At 48.2% G+C, this 22,920-nt stretch overlaps 1 protein-coding gene across 2 annotated transcripts in view; it reads right to left on the reverse strand.

Moving 5' to 3' along the window:
- Window positions 1–3,151: 3,151 nt before the first annotated feature.
- The window catches only part of LOC110491266 (cAMP and cAMP-inhibited cGMP 3',5'-cyclic phosphodiesterase 10A), a 107,530-nt gene continuing 87,761 nt past the window's right edge, over window positions 3,152–22,920 (reverse strand). For both annotated transcript variants that reach the window (XM_036946057.1, XM_036946055.1), the window contains exons 13-22: window positions 20,866–21,052; window positions 18,752–18,894; window positions 15,689–15,772; window positions 14,225–14,375; window positions 13,145–13,300; window positions 11,790–11,962; window positions 11,533–11,644; window positions 9,687–9,767; window positions 9,435–9,523; window positions 3,152–6,491 (exon numbers count right to left, since the gene is read on the reverse strand). In XM_036946057.1, the coding sequence (XP_036801952.1) occupies window positions 6,239–6,491; window positions 9,435–9,523; window positions 9,687–9,767; window positions 11,533–11,644; window positions 11,790–11,962; window positions 13,145–13,300; window positions 14,225–14,375; window positions 15,689–15,772; window positions 18,752–18,894; window positions 20,866–21,052 (1,429 nt within the window). In that variant the 3' untranslated portion in view covers window positions 3,152–6,238. The remainder of the gene's footprint in view (window positions 6,492–9,434; window positions 9,524–9,686; window positions 9,768–11,532; window positions 11,645–11,789; window positions 11,963–13,144; window positions 13,301–14,224; window positions 14,376–15,688; window positions 15,773–18,751; window positions 18,895–20,865; window positions 21,053–22,920) is intronic.

The following is a 22,920-nucleotide window of genomic DNA, read 5'->3' on the forward strand; positions in this document are numbered from 1 at the left end:
TACCTGTCAGATAACCACCAGGGTTGTGGTCTAATACCAGTCAGATAAACAGCAGGGTTGAGGTCCAGTACCTGTCAGATTAACAGTAGGGTTGGGGTCCAGTACCTGTCAGATAACCACCAGGGTTGTGGTCTAATACCAGTCAGATAAACAGCAGGGTTGGGGTCCAGTACCAGTCAGATAAACAGCAGGGTTGGGTTCTAATATCAGTCAGATAAACAGCAGGGTTGGGGTCCAGTACCTGTCAGATAACCACCAGGGTTGGGGTCCAGTACCTGTCAGATAACCACCAGGGTTGTGACCGTAGCGTATGTGTAGATATGTACGGCAGGACCAAATCAGAGAGATAGGTAGGAGCAAGCCCATGTAATGCTTTGTAGATTAGCATAAAACCTTGAAATCAGCCCTTGCCTTAACAGGAAGCCGGTGTAGGGAGGCTAGCACTGGAGTATTATGATCAAATGTGTTGGTTCTAGTCAGGATTCTAGCAGCCGTGTTTAGCACTAATTGCAGTTCATTTAGTGCTTTATCCGGGTAGCCGAAAAGTAGAGCATTGCAGTAGTCTAGAAGTGACAAAAGCATGGTGATTCATTCATCCACACCCCTCTACTCCCACCACCCCCACACTACCACCACCCCCACACTACCACCCCTTCTCCCTACAGTAGGGCCTGCTGTGCTCTTTCTCCCTACAGTAGGACCTGCTCCCCTCCTTATCCCTACAGTAGGACCTGCTCCCTCCTCCCTAGAGTAGGACCTGCTCCCTTCCTTCTCCATACAGTAGGACCTGCTCCCTTCCTTCTCCCTACAGTAGGGCCTGCTCCCCTCCTTCTCCCTACAGTAGGACCTGCTCCCTCCTTCTCCCTACAGTAGACCCTGCTCCCTTCCTTCTCCCTACAGTAGGACTTGCTCCCTCCTTCTTCCTACAGTAGGGCCTGCTCCCTTCCTTCTCCCTACAGTAGGACCTGCATCCTCCTTCTCCCTACAGTAGGACCTGCTCCCCTCCTTCTCCCTACAGTATAACCTGCTCCCTTCCTTCTCCCTACAGTAGGACCTGCTCCCTTCTTTCTCGCTACAGTAGGACCTGCTCCCTCCTTCTCCCTACAGTAGGACCTGCTTCCTCCTTCTCCCTACAGTAGGACCTGCTCCCTTCCTTCTCCCTACAGTAGGACCTGATCCCTCCTTCTCCCTACAGTAGGACCTGCTCCCTTCCTTCTCCCTACAGTAGGACCTTGCTCCCTTCCTTCTCCCTACAGAAGGACCTGCTCCCTTCATTCTCCCTACAGAAGGACCTGCTCCCTTCCTTCTCCCTACAGTAGGGTCTGCTCCCCCTCCTTCTACCTACAGTAGGACCTGCTCCCTTCCTTCTCCCTACAGTAGGACTGGCTCCATCCTTCTCCCTACAGTAGGACCTGCATCCTCCTTCTCCCTACAGTAGGACCTGCTCCCTCCTTCGCCCTACAGTAGGACCTGCTCCCTTCCTTCTCCATACAGTAGGGCCTGCTCCCTTCCCTCTCCCTACAGTAGGGCCTGCTCCCCTCCTTCTCCCTACAGTAGGGCCTGCTCCGCTCCTTCTCGCTACAGTAGGACCTGCTCCCTTCCTTCTCCCTACAGTAGGACCTTGCTCCCTTCTTTCTCCCTACAGAAGGACCTGCTCCCTTCCTTCTCCCTACAGAAGGACCTGCTCCCTTCCTTCTCCCTACAGTAGGGTCTGCTCCCCCTCCTTCTACCTACAGTAGGACCTGCTCCCTTCCTTCTCCCTACAGTAGGACTGGCTCCATCCTTCTCCCTACAGTAGGACCTGCATCCTCCTTCTCCCTACAGTAGGACCTGCTCCCTTCCTTCTCCCTACAGTAGGACCTGCTCCCTCCTTCTCCCTACAGTAGGACCTGCTCCCTTCCTTCTCCATACAGTAGGACCTCCTACCCTCCTTCTCCCTACAGTAGGGCCTGCTCCCTTCCCTCTCCCTACAGTAGGGCCTGCTCCCCTCCTTCTCCCTACAGTAGGGCCTGCTCCGCTCCTTCTCGCTACAGTAGGGCCTGCTCCCTTCCCTCTCCCTACAGTAGGACCTCCTACCCTCCTTCTCCCTACAGTAGGGCCTGCTCCCTTCCCTCTCCCTACAGTAGGGCCTGCTCCCCTCCTTCTCCCTACAGTAGGACCTGCTCCGCTCCTTCTCCCTACAGTTGGGCCTGCGCGCTCCTTCTCCCTACAGTAGGGCCTGCTCCGCTCCTTCTCCATACAGTAGGACCTGCTCCCTCCTTCTCCCTACAGTAGGACCTTGCTCCCTTCCTTCTCCCTACAGTTGGACCTGCTCCCTTCTTTCTCCCTACAGAAGGACCTGCTCCCTTCCTTCTCCCTACAGTAGGGTCTGCTCCCCCTCCTTCTACCTACAGTAGGACCTGCTCCCTTCCTTCTCCCTACAGTAGGACCTGCATCCTCCTTCTCCCTACAGTAGGACCTGCATCCTCCTTCTCCCTACAGTAGGACCTGCTCCCTTCCTTCTCTCTACAGTAGGACCTGCTCCCTCCTTCTCCCTACAGTAGGACGTGCTCCCTTCCTTCTCCATACAGTAGGACCTGCTCCCTTCCTTCTCCATACAGTAGGGCCTGCTCCCTTCCTTCTCCCTACAGTAGGACCTCCTACCCTCCTTCTCCCTACAGTAGGGCCTGCTCCCTTCCCTCTCCCTACAGTAGGGCCTGCTCCCTTCCCTCTCCCTACAGTAGGGCCTGCTCCCCTCCTTCTCCCTACAGTAGGGCCTGCTCCGCTCCTTCTCCCTACAGTAGGGCCTGCTCCCTTCCCTCTCCCTACAGTAGGACCTCCTACCCTCCTTCTCCCTACAGTAGGGCCTGCTCCCTTCCCTCTCCCTACAGTAGGGCCTGCTCCCCTCCTTCTCCCTACAGTAGGACCTGCTCCGCTCCTTCTCCCTACAGTTGGGCCTGCGCGCTTCTTCTCCGTACAGTAGGGCCTGCTCCGCTCCTTCTCCCTACAGTAGGACCTGCTCCGCTCCTTCTCCCTACAGTTGGGCCTGCGCGCTCCTTCTCCCTACAGTAGGACCTGCTCCGCTCCTTCTCCCTACAGTTGGGCCTGCGCGCTCCTTCTCCCTACAGTTGGGCCTGCGCGCTCCTTCTCCCTACAGTAGGAGGACCTAAATAAATTGTAGACCTCCAGAAGTCTGGTTCATCCTTGGGAGCAATTTCCAAATGCCTGAAGGTGCCACGTTCATCTGTACAAACAGTAGAACGCAAACATAAACACCATGGGACCACTACACCCCTGAGGACTAAGCCTAATCCTGAACCTACACCCCCGAGGACTAAGCCTCATCTTGAACCTACACCTCCGAGGACTAAGCCTCATCCTGAACCTACACCCCCGAGGACTAAGCTTCATCCTGAACCTACACCCCCGAAGACTAAGCCTCATCCTGAACCTACACCCTCGAGGACTAAGCCTCATCCTGAACCTACACCCCCGAGGACTAAGCCTCAACCTGAACCTACAAGCCAGAGGACTAAGCCTCATCCTGAACCTACACCTCCGAGGCCTTAGACTCATCCTGAACCTACACCTCCGAGGACTAAGCCTCATCCTGAACCTACACCCCCGAGGACTAAGCCTCATCCTGAACCTACACCCCCGAGGCCTAAGACTCATCCTGAACCTACACCTCCGAGGACTAAGCCTCATCCTCAACCTACACCCCCGAGGACTAAGACTCATCCTGAACCTACACCCACGAGGACTAAGCCTCATCCTGAACCTACACCCCCGAGGACTAAGCCTCATCCTGAACCTACACACCCGAGGTCTAACTGCAAAAAAGCCAGAAAAGTGCGCACTGAGCAGGTACCTGTGCCACCACCAACTGAAACGGTGAGACAGCGGAGAGGAAGGGACGGCACCGTTTGGCTGCTACGGGCCGATTATCAGCACAAAATATAATCACCGAGAGAGCAGGCCTTTATGTCTCAAGCAAAAAACAACATCAGCAATGCACTCACCGGCTTTTGTTGTTTATGTGACATGGACATGCTCCAGCACTTCAGGGGCTCCAGCACATGTGGCAGAGGCGCACAGGGAGCAAGGAGATCGTTTGGAAAGAACAAGCAAGTGACAATGCTACGGGCCGATTATCATACATATACCTCAAACGCTTTATGAATACAACTGGAAATGGTAAGAAAAATATCAAAGAAAATTTACCGTCGATATTAGATTAATTGAGGTATTATAGTATTATTCACAAAATCAATGTTTTCAAATGATAAATGATACTGTATTAATCATGGTAACTTTCCCAAATTCCCCGGTTTTCCAGAAATCCTGGTTGACGGATTCCTTGATTTCCTCCTTATTCCCTCGTTATTCCAAGAGTCTTTCAACCAAGATTTCTGGAAAACGGGGGAATTTTGGGAAAGTTAAGGAAAAGGTGCAACCCTATAGAGTATTCCTCATGCCTGCTGTCTTGACATAATGTTCTGGCTATCAATCAATATCTATTCATTTTAAATCAACGTTGTAGCAATGTGCGTGTTTGTCCTGTGCCTTGGTGTGCTATGAACGCAGTACAGAGAATCAATGTACCATTGGACTTGACTCAGGAGCTGTTCTAGTTGGTAAGACAGCACAAACAGATCTGAGACCAGTCTACAACTAGAGCTCAAAAACAGACTGATTGCCCAAGGTTCTGGGTTCTAGAACCTAAAAGATTGATTGCCCAAGATTCTGGGTTCTAGAACCTAAAAGACTGATTGCCTAAAGTTCTGGGTTCTAGAACCTAAAAGACTGATTGCCCAAGGTTATGGGTTCTAGAACCTAAAAGACTGATTGCCCAAGATTTTGGGTTCTAGAACCTAAAAGACTGATTGCCCAAGGTTATGGGTTCTAGAACCTAAAAGACTGATTGTGGCAAGTAAGCGGGGTGGCGAGATGCAGACCTGGTAGGTTTAAATACTATTGGAAATCTTTCAAATACTTTTAGCAATTGCTTTAGCCTGCATATATTGCCAGATGGGCAGAATTTACACTTGCAACTCTTCTATTTGTTTTATTGTGCCAGGCAAGCTCAATCAAGCCCAGATGAAGTATTTGAAATCATTTCAAAAAATGTTTTAACTCAGGTCTGCCTGGGTGTTGGGTGCTATTTCTGCATAGAACATTGTGACCCTCGTGTGACACGACTTGCTAAATGTTGACATGATCGAACTCAGCCCTGTTGGTCACACTAACTTTGTCTTTCTGTGCTTTACACAAGACGCGGTTTCTGAATAGAATAGACTAGGGCTGTATGTTTTAGTACTGCAAAAACACTTTGTTGCTCAAAGTGCCAGAAAACATTCTAGAACATTCAGTTGCGACATGCTAATAAACATTCTAGAACATTTGTTGCGACATGCTAATAAAACATTCTTTCTGTCTCTCTTTGAGAGCCAACCACCTCCTCCCATGTAGTTCTGCTTGCGATAAGTTAGTCAGTCTACCACTGCAGGCAAACAAACAGTACCAATACAGTGCACTACTTTTGAACAGGGCCCATATTGTTCCGGTCAAAAGTAGTGCACTATGTAGTGGATTAGGGTGCCATTTCAGACACATTCATAAAGTCTGAAACGACAAAAAACAACAAAAAAAAACAGTCAAGATTTCACACCTCCTGACCTTTTTAAAGGATTAGAGTGTAAAGACTAAGGCCTCTGCAAATCACAAGACCGGAACATAAAACAAACCAGCCGCAATTTAAATCTCTTAAAAAACAAACCAACTAAAACAGACCCAAAAAAACAACACCACAGACATACGGATCCATTTGGATAGGTATGAATTGGTTCCCGAGCAGTGGAGTTGATCAGGTGAGTCCCCACCTCAAGGACAAGTCCAGGTAGTTCCTCCCTGTTTTTCGGCCCGTTAGCTTCCGTTTCGTGCCTAATGAACAAGAGCCCGCTGTCCTCCAGCCGTCCATCCGTGTGTCTACGGAGCAATGAACACTGGCAGGGTTAACTCCTCACCTCCCTCACCCAATGAGGTAACTGTGTGGTCCTGAAAAGAAGTCCCCTTGTTTGTGAAATCCACCAATCACCTTCCCTAGTCCCTACACACGTGTCCCCCTCCTTCCTGTTTCAGCATGAAGTGAGGCTCTCTAACAGTTCAGACAGGAAGTAGTCCCTGTTAATGGCAGGGGATGTGTTGAGGGCGTATTGACTTGTGAAGTAGTGAGGGCGAGCCGTGGCTTCACTGCCAGTCAGTTGTCCACCTTCACAGGGCCTGAGTCGTGGTTCGATGGTTCCTCAGTGCTGGGCTCTACAGGCTCTGCCCTGGGGTCAACAGGCTCTGCCCTGGGGTCAACAGGCTCTGCCCTGGGGTCAACAGGCTCTGCCCTGGGGTCAACAGTCTCTGCCCTGGGATCAACAGGCTCTGACGGAGCCCACACTCCTCTCACTCCACTGTCCACCTCCTCTCCATTTACTATCTTCTCCCACTGACCAAGGTTCTCCCTGTGGAAACACAATCAGAATACCAAAAGGCTTTTTACTATTAGCTCTGACTTTGCTGTTGCTTGATTGTCCCTAGCTATCTGAAGATGAATGGACTAAATGTGACTGTGATATGTGGTTGTCTAACCTAGCTACCTGAAGATGAATGGACTGACTGTGATATGTGGTTGTCTAACCTAGCTATCTGAAGATGAATGGACTAAATGTGACTGTGATATGTGGTTGTCTAACCTAGCTATCTGAATGCTGTATGGACTGACTGTGATATGTGGTTGTCTAACCTAGCTATCTGAATGCTGTATGGACTGACTGTGATATGTGGTTGTCTAACCTAGCTATCTGAATGCTGTATGGACTGACTGTGATATGTGGTTGTCTAACCTAGCTATCTGAATGCTGTATGGACTGACTGTGATATGTGGTTGTCTGACCTAGCTATCTGAATGCTGTATGGACTGACTGTGATATGTGGTTGTCTGACCTAGCTATCTGAATGCTGTATGGACTGACTGTGATATGTGGTTGTCTGACCTAGCTATCTGAATGCTGTATGGACTGACTGTGATATGTGGTTGTCTAACCTAGCTATCTGAATGCTGTATGGACTGACTGTGATATGTGGTTGTCTAACCTAGCTATCTGAATGCTGTATGGACTGACTGTGATATGTGGTTGTCTGACCTAGCTATCTGAATGCTGTATGGACTGACTGTGATATGTGGTTGTCTAACCTAGCTATCTGAATGCTGTATGGACTGACTGTGATATGTGGTTGTCTGAACTAGCTATCTGAATGCTGTATGGACTGACTGTGATATGTGGTTGTCTAACCTAGCTATCTGGATGCTGTATGGACTGACTGTGATATGTGGTTGTCTGACCTAGCTATCTGAATGCTGTATGGACTGACTGTGATATGTGGTTGTCTGACCTAGCTATCTGAATGCTGTATGGACTGACTGTGATATGTGGTTGTCTGACCTAGCTATCTGAATGCTGTATGGACTGACTGTGATATGTGGTTGTCTAACCTAGCTATCTGAATGTTGTATGGACTGACTGTGATATGTGGTTGTCTAACCTAGCTATCTGAATGTTGTATGGACTGATCTCTGGATCAAAGCATCTGTTTACTGACTACAATGTAAAGGGAAGTAGATTGTGTCTATCTGTGTGTGTGTGTGTGTGTGTGTGTGTGTGTGTGTGTGTGTGTATCTGTTTGTGTGTGTGTGTGTGTGTGTGTGTTTATCTGCGCTTGTGTATCTGTGTGTGTGTATATATATATCTCTGTGTGTGTGTGTGTGTATATATATCTGTGTGTGTATCTGTTTGTGTGTGTGTGTGTGTGTATCTCTCTGAGTGTGTATCTGTTTGTGTGTGTGTGTATCTCTCTGAGTGTGTGTGTATCTTTTTTTGCACTTTTCGCACCAAAGTACATTCATCTCTAGGAGACAGAACGCGTCTCCTTCCTGAGCGGTATGACGGCTACGTGGTCCCATGGTGTTTATACTTGCGTACTATTGTTTGTACAGATGAATGTGGTACCTTCAGGCGTTTGAGAATTGCTACCAAGGATGAACCAGACTTGTGGAGGTCTACAATTTATTTTCTGAGGTCTTGGCTGATTTCTTTTTATTTTCCCATGATGTCAAGCAAAGAAGCACTGAGTTTGAAGGTAGGCCTTGAAATACATCCACAGGTTCACCTCTAATTGATTCAAATGATGTCAATTAGCCTATCAGACGCTTCTAAAGCCATGACATCATTATCTGGCATTTTCCAAGCTGTTTAAAAAGCACAGTTAAATTAATGTATGTAAACTTCTGACCCACTGGAATTGTAATACAGTGAATTTTTTGTGAAATAATCTGTCTGAAAACAATTGTTTGAAAAATGACTTGTGTTATGCACAAAGTAGATGTCCTAACCGACTTACCAAAACTATAGTTTGTTAACAAGACATTCGTGGAGTGGTTGAAAAACAAGTTTTAATGACTCCTACCTAAGTGTATGTAAACTTCCGACTTCAACTTTATATGGTGTGGGTAGTCGATATAATAAACTGTGTGGGTAGTCTATATAATATACTGTGTGGGTAGTCTATATAATATACTGTGTGGGTAGTCTATATAATATACAGTGTGTGTAGTCTATGTAATATACGGTGTGGGTAGTCTATGTAATATACGGTGTGGGTAGTCTATATAATATACAGTGTGTGTAGTCTATATAATATACAGTGTGGGTAGTCTATGTAATATACAGTGTGTGTAGTCTATATAATATACGGTGTGGGTAGTCTATATAATATACAGTGTGTGTAGTCTATATAATATACGGTGTGGGTAGTCTATATAATATACGGTGTGGGTAGTCTATATAATATACAGTGTGTGTAGTCTATATAATATACAGTGTGGGTAGTCTATATAATATACAGTGTGTGTAGTCTATATAATATACAGTGTGGGTAGTCTATATAATATACAGTGTGGGTAGTCTATATAATATACAGTGTGGGTAGTCTATATAATATACAGTGTGGGTAGTCTATATAATATACAGTGTGTGTAGTCTATATAATATACAGTGTGTGTAGTCTATATAATATACAGTGTGGGTAGTCTATATAATATACAGTGTGTGTAGTCTATATAATATACAGTGTGGGTAGTCTATATAATATACAGTGTGGGTAGTCTATATAATATACAGTGTGGGTAGTCTATATAATATACAGTGTGTGTAGTCTATATAATATACAGTGTGTGTAGTCTATATAATATACAGTGTGGGTAGTCTATATAATATACAGTGTGTGTAGTCTATATAATATACAGTGTGGGTAGTCTATATAATATACAGTGTGGGTAGTCTATGTAATATACAGTGTGTGTAGTCTATATAATATACTGTGTGGGTATTGTACAGTATCTAACTCACTTGCAGGCTTGTAGAAGAGGGCTGGAAGGGGGGAAGAGCTCAGATAAGGTGGTATAACATGGGAGTGCAACAGCATTATAGAACCCCACCTAGAAAAACAGACAAGGAGAATCCAGTAAAGGTGAGGGAACAAGGGCAGAGGGGAGGGAACATCGAGCCAGAATGAGACACAGCCCAGGTAATGTTCTTCTTTGTGTGTGTGTGTGTGTGTGTGTGTGTGTGTGTGTGTGTGTGTGTGCGTGTAGTTCTTACCTGCCCCTGAGGAACCTCTTCCTTCTTATCTCTGTCCATCATAGGGATGGGCTGTATACCTATCTTCTTCATCTCATCCCCCTGTAGAGGAGGAGGAGAGGAGATAAAGAAGGGAGGCGGAGAGGAGATAAAGAAGGGAGGAGGAGGAGGAAAAGAGGAGAGAAGGAGGAGGAGATTAAGAAGGGAGGAGGAGAGGAGGAGGAGGAGAGGAGGAGGAGGAGAGGAGGAGATAAAGAAGGGAGGAGGATAGGAGATAAAGGAGGGAGGAGGAGGAGGAAAAGAGGAGAGAAGGAGGAGAGGAGATTAAGAAGGGAGGAGGAGAGGAGGTGGAGAGGAGATAAAGGAGGGAGAGAGAGGAGAAGAGAAGATTAAGAAGGGAGGAGAGGAGGAGGAGGAAAGGATGAGAGGAGATTAAGAAGGGAGGAGGAGAAGAGGAGGAAAGGAGAAGAGGAGATTAAGAAGGGAGGAGGAGAAGAGGAGGAAAGGAGAAGAAGGAGAGGAGATAAAGGAGGGAGAGAAAGGAAGAAAGAAGTTACAGGAGGATGATGGAAGAAAGAGATGAGGTAGAATGGAGGAGGTTATTGAGATTAAAGGACAAAAGAAAGTGCCACCTTTTGAGAACTATGATCAATTTACTCAGAATCATATAGAATGAAGGAATTGATTAACTCCATAAAGCAGTAGTACACTCTGAGAGAAAAAGCTGCTCTCTAGAACCTAAAAGAGTTCTTCGGCTGAAAAAAAAAAAAAAAAAAAAAAAATGGTTTCAAGAAGAACTCTTTCACCACTAAAAGGTTCTAAGTAGAACTCTTTCACCACTAAAAGGTTCTAAGTAGAACTCTTTCACCACTAAAAGGTTCTAAGTAGAACTCTTTCACCACTAAAAGGTTCTAAGTAGAACCCTTTCACCACTAAAAGGTTCTAAGTAGAACCCTTTCACCACTAAAAGGTTCTAAGTAGAACTCTTTCACCACTAAAAGGTTCTTACGAACCACTCGTGACGAATGAACTCGAATGAATTTTTTTAAATATATATTTTTTAACCTTTTATTTAACTTGGCAAGTCAGTTAAGAACAAATTCTTATTTTCGGTCTAGGAACAGTGGGTTAACTGCCTTGTTCATTGGCAGAACGACAGATTTTTACCTTGTCAGCTCGGGGATTTGATCTGACAACCTTTCGGTTACTAGTCCAACGCTCTAACCACGCTCTAACCACTAGGGTACCTGCCGCCCCTACACTCTAACCACTAGGCTACCTGCCGCCCCTACACTCTAACCACTAGGGTACCTGCCGCCCCTACACTCTAACCACTAGGCTACCTGCCGTCCCTACACTCTAACCACTAGGCTACCTGCCTCCCCTACACTCTAAACACTAGGCTACCTGCGTTCCTACACTCTAACCATTAGGCTACCTGCCGTACCTACACTCTAACCACTAGGCTACCTGCCGTCCCTACACTCTAACCACTAGTCTACCTGCAGTACCTACACTCTAACCACTAGGCTACCTGCCGTCCCTACACTCTAACCACTAGGCTACCTGCCCCGCCTACTATCTAACCACTAGGCTACCTTCCCCGCCTACTATCTAACCACTAGGCTACCTGCCGTCCCTACACTCTAACCACTAGGCTACCTGCCCCGCCTACTATCTAACCACTAGGCTACCTGCCGTCCCTACACTCTAACCACTAGGCTACCTGCCGTCCCTACACTCTAACCACTAGGCTACCTGCAGTACCTACACTCTAACCACTAGTCTACTTGCCGTCCCTACACTCTAACCACTAGTCTACCACGTTACAAGAGTAGAGATGTCGTAGTGAATTATACCACCGCACCTCGGCCCAGAACTCAGCGTAGATGTCATTAGCCGTGAGTCGTGTGATTGGCCACAGCTTGGTAACGGAACACAGGTCACATGCTGTCATCATCAGACCAATCACACGGTCCCTGGGGGAAAAAAAAGTAAATATATATATATATTTTTTAATGATCTATTTCCAGATGTATCAGAGAAGATGTCCAGTGTTTGTGTGTGTGTCTGTGCCTTGCGCTATGTCTAAAGTGTGTATGTGTACGACCCCTGACCTCTGACCTGTGTTGGTGGTTGTCTAGGTCTAGTGCCTCCGTGGTCAGTAGCTCAGCTAGCTGTTTGCGGTTGCCGAAGTAGAGCGCCAGGTCTGTAGCGATGATGGCCTTGCGGATGATCTCTAACACCTGCTCGTACTCACTGGAAGTCAGGTTGGAGAAAACATTGTGCCCTTCCAGCTATGGGAAACAAAGAAATCAATAAAAAGCACACGCTCCACTTACGAGGAGTTCAGCTTAGGTGGGATAGCTAGAGGGTACATCCTGGGAGTACCAGCTTAGGTGGGATAGCCAGAGGGTACATCCTGGGAGTACCAGCTTAGGTGGGATAGCTAGAGGGTACATCCTGGGAGTACCAGCTTAGGTGGGATAGCCAGAGGGTACATCCTGGGAGTACCAGCTTAGGTGGGATAGCCAGAGGGTACATCCTGGGAGTATCAGCTTAGGTGGGATAGCCAGAGGGTACATCCTGGGAGTACCAGCTTAGGTGGGATAGCCAGAGGGTACATCCTGGGAGTACCAGCTTAGGTGGGATAGCCAGAGGGTACATCCTGGGAGTACCAGCTTAGGAGGGATAGCCAGAGGGTACATCCTGGGAGTATAGCTTAGGAGGGATAGCCAGAGGGTACATCCTGGGAGTATCAGCTTAGGTGGGATAGCTAGAGGGTACATCCTGGGAGTACCAGCTTAGGAGGGATAGCCAGAGGGTACATCCTGGGAGTACCAGCTTAGGTGGGATAGCTAGAGGGTACATCCTGGGAGTATAGCTTAGGTGGGATAGCCAGAGGGTACATCCTGGGAGTACCAGCTTAGGTGGGATAGCTAGAGGGTACATCCTGGGAGTACCAGCTTAGGTGGGATAGCCAGAGGGTACATCCTGGGAGTATCAGCTTAGGTGGGATAGCTAGAGGGTACATCCTGGGAGTGCAGTAGGTCCTGTAACGTTCAGGGTAGTTTGGATCAATTTGAAATTGAAGCCTGTTAATTCAGGAAGTAAACTGAAATTGCAATTCAATAACTAAAAAAGGCCATCTATTTTCAATGACATCTCAATAAATGTCAAAGTAAAAGCTATTTATAAAAAAAAAAAAAAAAAATCCACTTTTTAAGTTTTAAATTCAAATTCCTTTCTTAATTAAATATCTTCAATTAGAATTGACCCAACCCTGACACTTCTGTGGACAAGGATTCAGGGTAGCCGATCATCACCCACCAAAGGTGAGGAATTTGAATTGGGAGGGGACACCGGTTAATAACAGAGCAACTGTTAGGGGGAAATGTCTGAAGAGACCCTCCCGGGGGAACATTTAGAGGACAGCTGAGTAAGCGTGTGAGAACAGGGTGTGTGTGTGGTAGTCCTACCTGCAGGATGGATACAGTCTGGGAGAAGTGGTGCTGCTCCATTGTAGACGTGCTGTACAGGGCAGCAAGAGGATGGTCAAACTTCTGCAGGTAGGTGTTACTGTATCCTCGATGGTCCAGATCATGACATAGACAGGCTATCAGCAGACCCTTCTTCTGTTGAGGGGGGGAGAGAGAGAGGAGAGATGGGGGGAGAGAGAGGGGATGGGGGAGAGAGAGGAGATGGGGGAGAGAGAGGGGATGGGGAGAGAGAGAGGGGATGGGGAGAGAGAGGGGATGGGGAGAGAGAAAGGAGATGGGGAGAGAGAGAGGGGATGGGAGAGAGAGAGAGGGGATGGGGGGAGAGAGAGAGGGGATGGGGGGAGAGAGAGAGGGGATGGGGGGAGAGAGAGAGGGGATGGGGGAGAGAGAGAGGTGATGGGGGGAGAGAGAGGAGATGGGGAGAGAGAGGAGATGGGGAGAGAGAGAGGAGATGGGGAGAGAGAGATGGGATGGGGGAGAGAGAGAGGGGATGGGGGAGAGAGAGAGGGGATGGGGGGAGAGAGAGGTGATGGAGAGAGAGAGAGAGGAGATGGGGAGAGAGAGGGGATGGGGAGAGAGAGAGGAGATGGGGAGAGAGAGAGGAGATGGGGGAGAGAGAGGGGATGGGGGAGAGAGAGGGGATGGGGAGAGAGCAGGGATAGGGAGAGAGAGAGAGGATGTGGAGAGAGAGAGGATGGGAGAGAGAGGATAGGGAGAGAGAGAGGGGATGGGGAGAGAGAGAGGACGGGGAGAGAGAGAGAGAATGGGGAGAGAGAGAGAGGATGGGGAGAGAGAGCGAGGATGGGAGAGAGAGAGAGGATGGGAGAGAGCGAGAGGATGGACAGAGAGAGAGAGGATGGACAGAGAGAGAGAAGATGGACAAGTACACATGGAAGTCAGCTACTGATAGAATTAACCCTGTTTAGAATCTATCCTCATTCTATTTAGGAAACAGGAAGTAAATGACTGAATTGGAATGGAGTTGACCACAATCCTCTTTCTAAACCTTACTTTATTTTAGCTCTATTGACAAACTGAAGGACGGACAGAGGGACAGACCTCTATCTCAGTGAAGATGCCGGTGGTCTTCTGCAGTATGGCGTACATACAGTGAGCCACGTTCACCGCATGTTTCCAGTTGTGGTAGGGAACACGCCGATAATTCTTCCTCACAGACATAGTGAACCTGCACAACTTCTCTAGCTCAAAACTAGAAGGAGGGAGAGGACGAAGAGGGAGAGAGGACGGAGAGGGAGAGAGGACGGAGAGGGAGAGAGGACGGAGAGGGAGAGAGGACGGAGAGGGAGAGAGGATGGAGAGAGAGAGAGAGGACGGAGAGAGGACAGAGAGGGAGAGAGAGAGGATGGAGAGAGGACGAAGAGGGAGAGAGAGAGGATGGAGAGGGAGAGAGAGAGGGAGAGAAAGGCAGGACGAGAGAGAGAGAGAATGGAGAGAGAGAGAAGAAGGAGAGAGAAAGGGAGAGAGAGGACAGAGAGGGAGAGAAAGGGAGGACGAGAGAGAGAGAGAACAGAGAGAGAGAGAGGAAGGAGAGAGAAAGGGAGAGAGAGGACAGAGAGAGAGTACGGAGAGAGCGAGGACGGACGGAGAGAGAGAGAGAGAGGACGGAGAGGGAGAGAGAGGACGTAGAGGGAGAGAGAGGACGGAGAGGGAGGGAGAGAGAGAGGATGGAGAGAGGACGAAGAGGGAGAGAGAGAGGACGGAGAGGGAGAGAGAGAGGACAGAGAGGGAGAGAAAGGGAGGACAAGAGAGAGAGAGAACGGAGAGAGAGAGAAGAAGGAGAGAGAAAGGGAGAGAGAGGACAGAGAGAGAGTACAGAGAGAGCGAGGACGGACGGAGAGAGAGAGAGAGAGGACGGAGAGGGAGAGAGAGAGGATGTAGAGGGAGAGAGAGGACGGAGGGAGAGAGGACGGAGAGGGAGAGAGAGAGGATGGAGAGAGGACGAAGAGGGAGAGAGAGAGGACGAAGAGGGAGAGAGGACGGAGAGAGAGAAAGGACGGAGAGAGAGAGGAAGGAGAGAGAAAGGGAGAGAGGGAGAGAGAGGGAGAGAGAGAAAGGACGGAGAGAGGATGGAGAGGGGGAGAGTAATATTAGTAATTTTCTTAAAGAATCGATGTGTTTATATGACAACTTAATATATCTTATAGAATCTATGGGTATATATGACTAAGTTAATTTATCTCGTAGAATCTATGGGTATATATGACTAAGTTAATTTATCTCGTAGAATCTATGGGTACAGTATACAATAAAATGCAAATGAATTACTTAAAAATCATACAATGTGATTTTCTGGATTTTTTGTTTTAGATTCCGTCTCTCACAGTTGAAGTGTACCTATGATAAAAATTACAGACCTCTACATGCTTTGTAAGTAGGAAAACCTGCAAAATCGGCAGTGTATCAAATACTTGTTCTCCACACTGTATACGACTAAATAAATTTATCCCGTAGAATCTATGGGTTTATTTGACCAAGTTAATTTCGCTGATGACCTTCACGTACCTGGTCTCTCCACATGAGTTGTGGACCATGTATACAAAGACAGCTGGCCACAGCTCCTCAAACTGACTAATGTCAAAATGAAACCTGAAGGAGGGAGGGAGGGAGAGAAAGAGGGAGGGAGACTCTTAGATTATGATGGCCCTGCAGTGTGTATGTGTGTGTGTGTGTGTGTGTGTGTGTGGGAAAAAGAGAGAAAGGCAGACTGGCTGTAGATCTAGCAGGGCTGAAACAAGCACGCATGCACACGCACACACACAGGGTCAGGCCACCTTCCTTCCTGCTCTGGGCATTCTCTCTCCTGTCTGTCTGCGTCAGGACCGTCTCTCTCCTGTCTGTCTGCATCAGGGCCGTCTCTCTCCTGTCTGTCTGCGTCAGGACCGTCTCTCTCCTGTCTGTCTGCGTCAGGACCGTCTGTCTCCTGTCTGTCTGCGTCAGGGCCGTCTCTCTCCTGTCTGTCTGCATCAGGGCCGTCTCTCTCCTGTCTGTCTGCGTCAGGACCGTCTCTCTCCTGTCTGTCTGCGTCAGGACCGTCTCTCTCCTGTCTGTCTGCGTCAGGGCCGTCTCTCTCCTGTCTGTCTGCGTCAGGACCGTCTCTCTCCTGTCTGTCTGCGTCAGGACCGTCTCTCTCCTGTCTGTCTGCGTCAGGGCCGTCTCTCTCCTGTCTGTCTGCGTCAGGACCGTCTGTCTCCTGTCTGTCTGCGTCAGGACCGTCTCTCTCCTGTCTGTCTGCATCAGGGCCGTCTCTCTCCTGTCTGTCTGCGTCAGGGCCGTCTCTCTCCTGTCTGTCTGCATCAGGGCCGTCTCTCTCCTGTCTGTCTGCGTCAGGGCCGTCTCTCTCCTGTCTGTCTGCGTCAGGACCGTCTCTCTCCTGTCTGTCTGCGTCAGGGCCGTCTCTCTCCTGTCTGTCCGCGTCAGGACCGTCTCTCTCCTGTCTGTCTGCGTCAGGACCGTCTCTCTCCCGTCTGTCTGTCTGCGTCAGGACCGTCTCTCTACCGTCTGTCTGTCTGCGTCAGGGCCGTCTCTCTCCTGTCTGTCTGCGTCAGGACCGTCTCTCTCCTGTCTGTCTGCGTCAGGGCCGTCTCTCTCCTGTCTGTCCGCGTCAGGGCCGTCTCTCTCCTGTCTGTCTGCGTCAGGACCGTCTCTCTCCCGTCTGTCTGCGTCAGGACCGTCTCTCTCCCGTCTGTCTGCGTAAGGACCGTCTCTCTCCCGTCTGTCTGTCTGCGTCAGGACCGTCTCTCTCCCGTCTGTCTGCGTCAGGACCGTCTCTCTCCCGTCTGTCTGCGTCAGGGCCGTCTCTCTCCTGTCTGTCTGCGTCAGGACCGTCTCTCTCCCGTCTGTCTGCGTCAGGACCGTCTCTCTCCCGTCTGTCTGTCTGCGTCAGGACCGTCTCTCTCCCGTCTGTCTGTCTGCGTCAGGACCGTCTCTCTCCCGTCTGTCTGTCTGCGTCAGGACCGTCTCTCTCCCGTCTGTCTGTCTGCGTCAGGACCGTCTCTCTCCTGTCTGTCTGCGTCAGGACCGTCTCTCTCCCGTCTGTCTGTCTGCGTCAGGACCGTCTCTCTCCTGTCTGTCTGCGTCAGGACCGTCTCTCTCCTGTCTGTCTGCGTCAGGACCGTCTCTCTACCGTCTGTCTGCGTCAGGACCGTCTCTCTACCGTCTGTCTGTCTGCGTCAGGACCGTCTCTCTCCCGTCTGTCTGTCCTTCAAAAGAGAGCAGGGTGTCACGCGGGTCTGGACTGTGTCTGCTTCAGGGCCGTCTCTCTCTCTTAAGAGACAGACATGGGTTTGAAGAAAACAAATCCTATTTGAACCAATGTCTGCTCCAAGAAACACGGCTGAGGATGAGAATACTAGAGTAGGCAGGTGATGGTGTATGAACAATGGGAGATAAGAGGCAGGTGATGGTGTATGAACATTGGGAGATCAATGGATTGGGTAGGTCAGAGGACATTATCTCTTTGTATAGGGGCGTTATGGTTAAACACTCACAGTTCTATCTCTTTGTATAGGGGTGTTGGGGTTAGGACACTCACAGTTCTATCTCTTTGTATAGGGGTGTTGGGGTTAGACACTCACAGTTCTATCTCTTTGTATAGGGGTGTTGGGGTTAGACACTCACAGTTCTATCTCTTTGTGTAGGGGTGTTATGGTTAGACACTCACAGTTCTATCTCTTTGTATATAGGTGTTATGGTTAGACACTCACAGTTCTATCTCTTTGTATAGGGGTGTTATGGTTAGACACTCACAGTTCTATCTCTTTGTATAGGGGTGTTATGGTTAGACACTCACAGTTCTATCTCTTTGTATAGGGGTGTTATGGTTAGACACTCACAGTTCTATCTCTTTGTATAGGGGTGTTATGGTTAGACACTCACAGTTCTATCTCTTTGTATAGGGGTGTTATGGTTAGACACTCACAGTTCTATCTCTTTGTATAGGGGTGTTATGGTTAGACACTCACAGTTCTATCTCTTTGTATAGGGGTGTTATGGTTAGACACTCACAGTTCTATCTCTTTGTATAGGGGTGTTATGGTTAGACACTCACAGTTCTATCTCTTTGTATAGGGGTGTTGGGGTTAGGACACTCACAGTTCTATCTCTTTGTATAGGGGCGTTATGGTTAGACACTCACCGTTCTATCTCTTTGTATAGGGGTGTTATGGTTAGACACTCACAGTTCTATCTCTTTGTATAGGGGTGTTATGGTTAGACACTCACAGTTCTATCTCTTTGTATAGGGGTGTTGGGGTTAGGACACTCACAGTTCTATCTCTTTGTATAGGGGTGTTGGGGTTAGACACTCACAGTTCTATCTCTTTGTATAGGGGTGTTGGGGTTAGACACTCACAGTTCTATCTCTTTGTATAGGGGCGTTATGGTTAGACACTCACAGTTCTATCTCTTTGTATATAGGTGTTGGGGTTAGACACTCACAGTTCTATCTCTTTTTATAGGGGTGTTATGGTTAGACACTCACAGTTCTATCTCTTTGTATAGGGGTGTTGGGGTTAGACACTCACAGTTCTATCTCTTTGTATAGGGGTGTTATGGTTAGACACTCACAGTTCTATCTCTTTGTATAGGGGCGTAGGAAGGTCCAGCTTTGTGAGTGTCTTCCACTCCTCTGAAGTACAGATACTGTGGTAGGACAACTTCTCCATGGTTACCCTGTAGATACACTCAGAGTGCCTGATCCGGTGGTACATCTGGACAGACAGACAGACACACACAGACAAAGAGAGACAGACAGTCCTTCAAACTCTTGGCGTTGCCGTTGGGAGTCGTGTTGATCCCCCATCCTTCGCACCAAAGCTTCCCTCTCCCCTCTTCTATTCTCCCAGCAGTCTCTCACTCTCCCCTCCCTTCCTGACTGCTCCTCTCAGCCTCTCTCCTCTTCTCTTCCGTCTCCGCTTATCCTCCACCTCCTATTCTTCCCTCTCCTCTCTCTCCTCTTCCCTCTCCTCTTCCCTCTCTCCTCTTCCCTCTCTCCTCTTCCCTCTCTCTCCTCTTCCCTCTCCTCTTCCCTCTCCTCTCTCTCCTCTTCCCTCTCCTCTCTCTCCTCTTCCCTCTCCTCTCTCTCCTCTTCCCTCTCCTCTTCCCTCTCCTCTCTCTCCTCTTCCCTCTCCTCTCTCTCCTCTTCCCTCTCCCCTCTCTCCTCTTCCCTCTCCCCTCTCTCCTCTTCCCTCTCCTCTTCCCTCTCCCCTCTCTCTCCTCTTCCCTCTCCTCTTCCCTCTCCTCTCTCTCCTCTTCCCTCTCCTCTTCCCTCTCCCCTGTCTCTTCCCTCTCCTCTTCCCTCTCCCCTCTCTCCTCTCTCTCCCCTCTCTCCTCTTCCCTCTCTCTCCCCTCTCTCCTCTTCCCTCTCCCCTCTCCTCTCTCTCCCCTTCTCTAGTGGTGAACTGCAGTTTTGCGAGGCCCTCCCGTAAGGTCAAAGCAAAACATTTTAAACATTTTTAGGAAAACTATTTTTTGTTGTTGTTGGAAACAACTAACTTGCAGTTCTACACATTTTGCAATGAGGCTGAGAGAAAATGGTGCAGTTGTAAAGCACATTTCCTGTCATTCTAAATGTTTTGATTTGGCTTAGGACGTGTTCTAGTGCCCCTCTGTGTGGTTCTAGTGCCCCTCTGTGTGGTTCTAGTGCCCCTCTGTGTGGTTCTAGTGCCCATCTGTGTGGTTCTAGTGCCCCTCTGTGTGGTTCTAGTGCCCCTCTGTGTGGTTCTAGTGCCCCTCTGTGTGGTTCTAGTGCCCATCTGTGTGGTTCTAGTGCCCCTCTGTGTGGTTCTAGTGCACCTCTGTGTGGTTCTAGTGCCCCTCTGTGTGGTTCTAGTGCCCATCTGTGTGGTTCTAGTGCCCCTCTGTGTGGTTCTAGTGCACCTCTGTGTGGTTCTAGTGCCCTTCTTCTGTGTGGTTCTAGTGCCCCTCTGTCTCCTCTTCTCTGCTCTCCTCCCAAGTCTCTCCTCTCCTAACTCCTCCCACCTCTCCCATTTGGACTCCCCCCCCCCCCCTTCTTGTGCGACACACTTGCGCAGGAGCCTGCGTCACCATGTTGATGAGCCACGTTAATATTTTACCCAGCCAAGCCGCTCCACTGCCACCCGCCACCGTCCTCCCAGCCGGACGATTTATGTTGAGCAGTATTTCATGCCTCCTGCCTCTAGGTGTGTGTGTGTGTGTGTGTGTGTGTACCTTTAGGTAAGTCATTTTGCCTGGCTGGAGATAGTGATGCGTCTGTTCTGGTGGAGGGAAGGGAAGGTGTGGTGGGGTTTGGCGTCTGTTCTGGTGGAGGGAAGGGAAGGTGTGGGGGGGGGGGTTTGGCGTCTGTCTGCCTGTGTACAGCCTTGCTGTCCTACTCTAGATGCTCAACAACGTCTTGGGGCGACACAGCTCAAAGCCATGTCAGTGTTCGATCTCAACAGGCCTTTGGGACTAGACAGAGCTAAACAGTCAGGCCGTTAGTCATTCTGATTCATGATTTTACTGTGTCTAATATTGGCCCTTGATACATGGTGTCTGTACATTGTGCAGTTCAGAGTTTATTGTCAATTCAGAACTGAATTGAGATTCGCTGATTTGAATTAAAAGAAAAACTCACATTTTTTCCTGGATGTAATGTATTTTGTCTAACACAAAATACAATATATTGTCATAAAAATATAAATTCGACACAAAACACTCACATTGGCACAGTGCAAGGCTAGAGCACAGAAGACGGCGAACATCTTGAAGTTGTTCTCGTCTGTTTTGGTGAAGGCACTTCCAGTCAGCTTGTTAACCATCTGTACGACCCCTATTACGGTCCCCCTGGAAACGATGGGCATGCATAGGATGTTCCGCGTGGTGTAGCCCGTATAGAGGTCTACCTCTCTGTGAAGTGGGAGGGGTTAAAATGTAACACGGAATTCATCTTGACATAATGCCATAATAGTGTTTAATGATGGGGTGGCAGGGTAGCCTAGTGGTAAGAGCGTTGGACTAGTAACCGGAAGGTTGCAAATGACATTAGGACTTGGCAAGACTGTATAATTAGAGCTGGGATAATGGCTAGCACCGGACTACTCTGAGGATTACTTAAACCACGTTCACATATAAAGTAGACAAGGGGAGGGGTCTTAAATGGCACCCTATCTATATGGTTCTGGTCAAAAGTAGTGCACTATAGAAAGTATTCGGCCCCCTTAAACTTTGCGACCTTTTGCCACATTTCAGGCTTCAAACATAAAGATATAAAACTGTATTTTTTTGTGAAGAATCAACAACAAGTGGGACACAATCATGAAGTGGAACGACATTTATTGCATATTTCAAACTTTTTTAACAAATCAAAAACTGAAAAATTGGGCGTGCAAAATTATTCAGCCCCCTTAAGTTAATACTTTGTAGCGCCACCTTTTGCTGCGATTACAGCTGTAAGTCGCTTGGGGTATTTTAACAAATCAAAAACGGAAAAATTGGGCGTGCAAAATTATTCAGCCCTCTTAAGTTAATACTTTGTAGCGCCACCTTTTGCTGCGATTACAGCTGTAAGTCGCTTGGGGTATGTCTCTATCAGTTTTGCACATCGAGAGACTGACATTTTTTCCCATTCCTCCTTGCAAAACAGCTCGAGCTCAGTGAGGTTGGATGGAGAGTATTTGTGAACAGCAGTTTTCAGTTCTTTCCACAGATTCTCGATTGGATTCAGGTCTGGACTTTGACTTGGCCATTCTAACACCTGGATATGTTTATTTTTGAACCATTCCATTGTAGATTTTGCTTTATGTTTTGGATCATTGTCTTGTTGGAAGACAAATCTCTGTCCCAGTCTCAGGTCTTTTGCAGACTCCATCAGGTTTTCTTCCAGAATGGTCCTGTATTTGGCTCCATCCATCTCCCCATCAATTTTAACCATCTTCCCTGTCCCTGCTGAAGAAAAGCAGGCCCAAACCATGATGCTGCCACCACCATGTTTGACAGTGGGGATGGTGTGTTCAGGGTGATGAGCTGTGTTGCTTTTACGCCAAACATAACGTTTTGCATTGTTGCCAAAAAGTTCCATTTTGGTTTCATCTGACCAGAGCACCTTCTTCCACATTTTTGGTGTGTCTCCCAGGTGGCTTGTGGCAAACTTTAAACGACACTTTTTATGGATATCTTTAAGAAATGGCTTTCTTCTTGCCACTCTTCCATAAAGGCCAGATTTGTGCAATATACGACTGATTGTTGTCCTATGGACAGAGTCTCCCACCTCAGCTGTAGATCTCTGCAGTTCATCCAGAGTGATCATGGGCCTCTTGGCTGCATCTCTGATCAGTCTTCTCCTTGTATGAGCTGAAAGTTTAGAGGGACGGCCAGGTCTTGGTAGATTTGCAGTGGTCTGATACTCCTTCCATTTCAATATTATCGCTTGCACAGTGCTCCTTGGGATGTTTAAAGCTTGGGAAATATTTTTGTATCCAAATCCGGCTTTAAACTTCTTCACAACAGTATCTCGGACCTGCCTGGTGTGTTCCTTGTTCTTCATGATGCTCTCTGCGCTTTTAACGGACCTCTGAGACTATCACAGTGCAGGTGCATTTATACGGAGACTTGATTACACACAGGTGGATTGTATTTATCATCATTAGTCATTTAGGTCAACATTGGATCATTCAGAGATCCTCACTGAACTTCTGGAGAGAGTTTGCTGCACTGAAAGTAAAGGGGCTAAATAATTTTGCACGCCCAATTTTTCAGTTTTTGATTTGTTAAAAAAG

Source organism: Oncorhynchus mykiss, chromosome 16 (assembly GCF_013265735.2).
Source record: "Oncorhynchus mykiss isolate Arlee chromosome 16, USDA_OmykA_1.1, whole genome shotgun sequence".
Classification (NCBI taxonomy): Eukaryota; Metazoa; Chordata; class Actinopteri; order Salmoniformes; family Salmonidae; genus Oncorhynchus; species Oncorhynchus mykiss.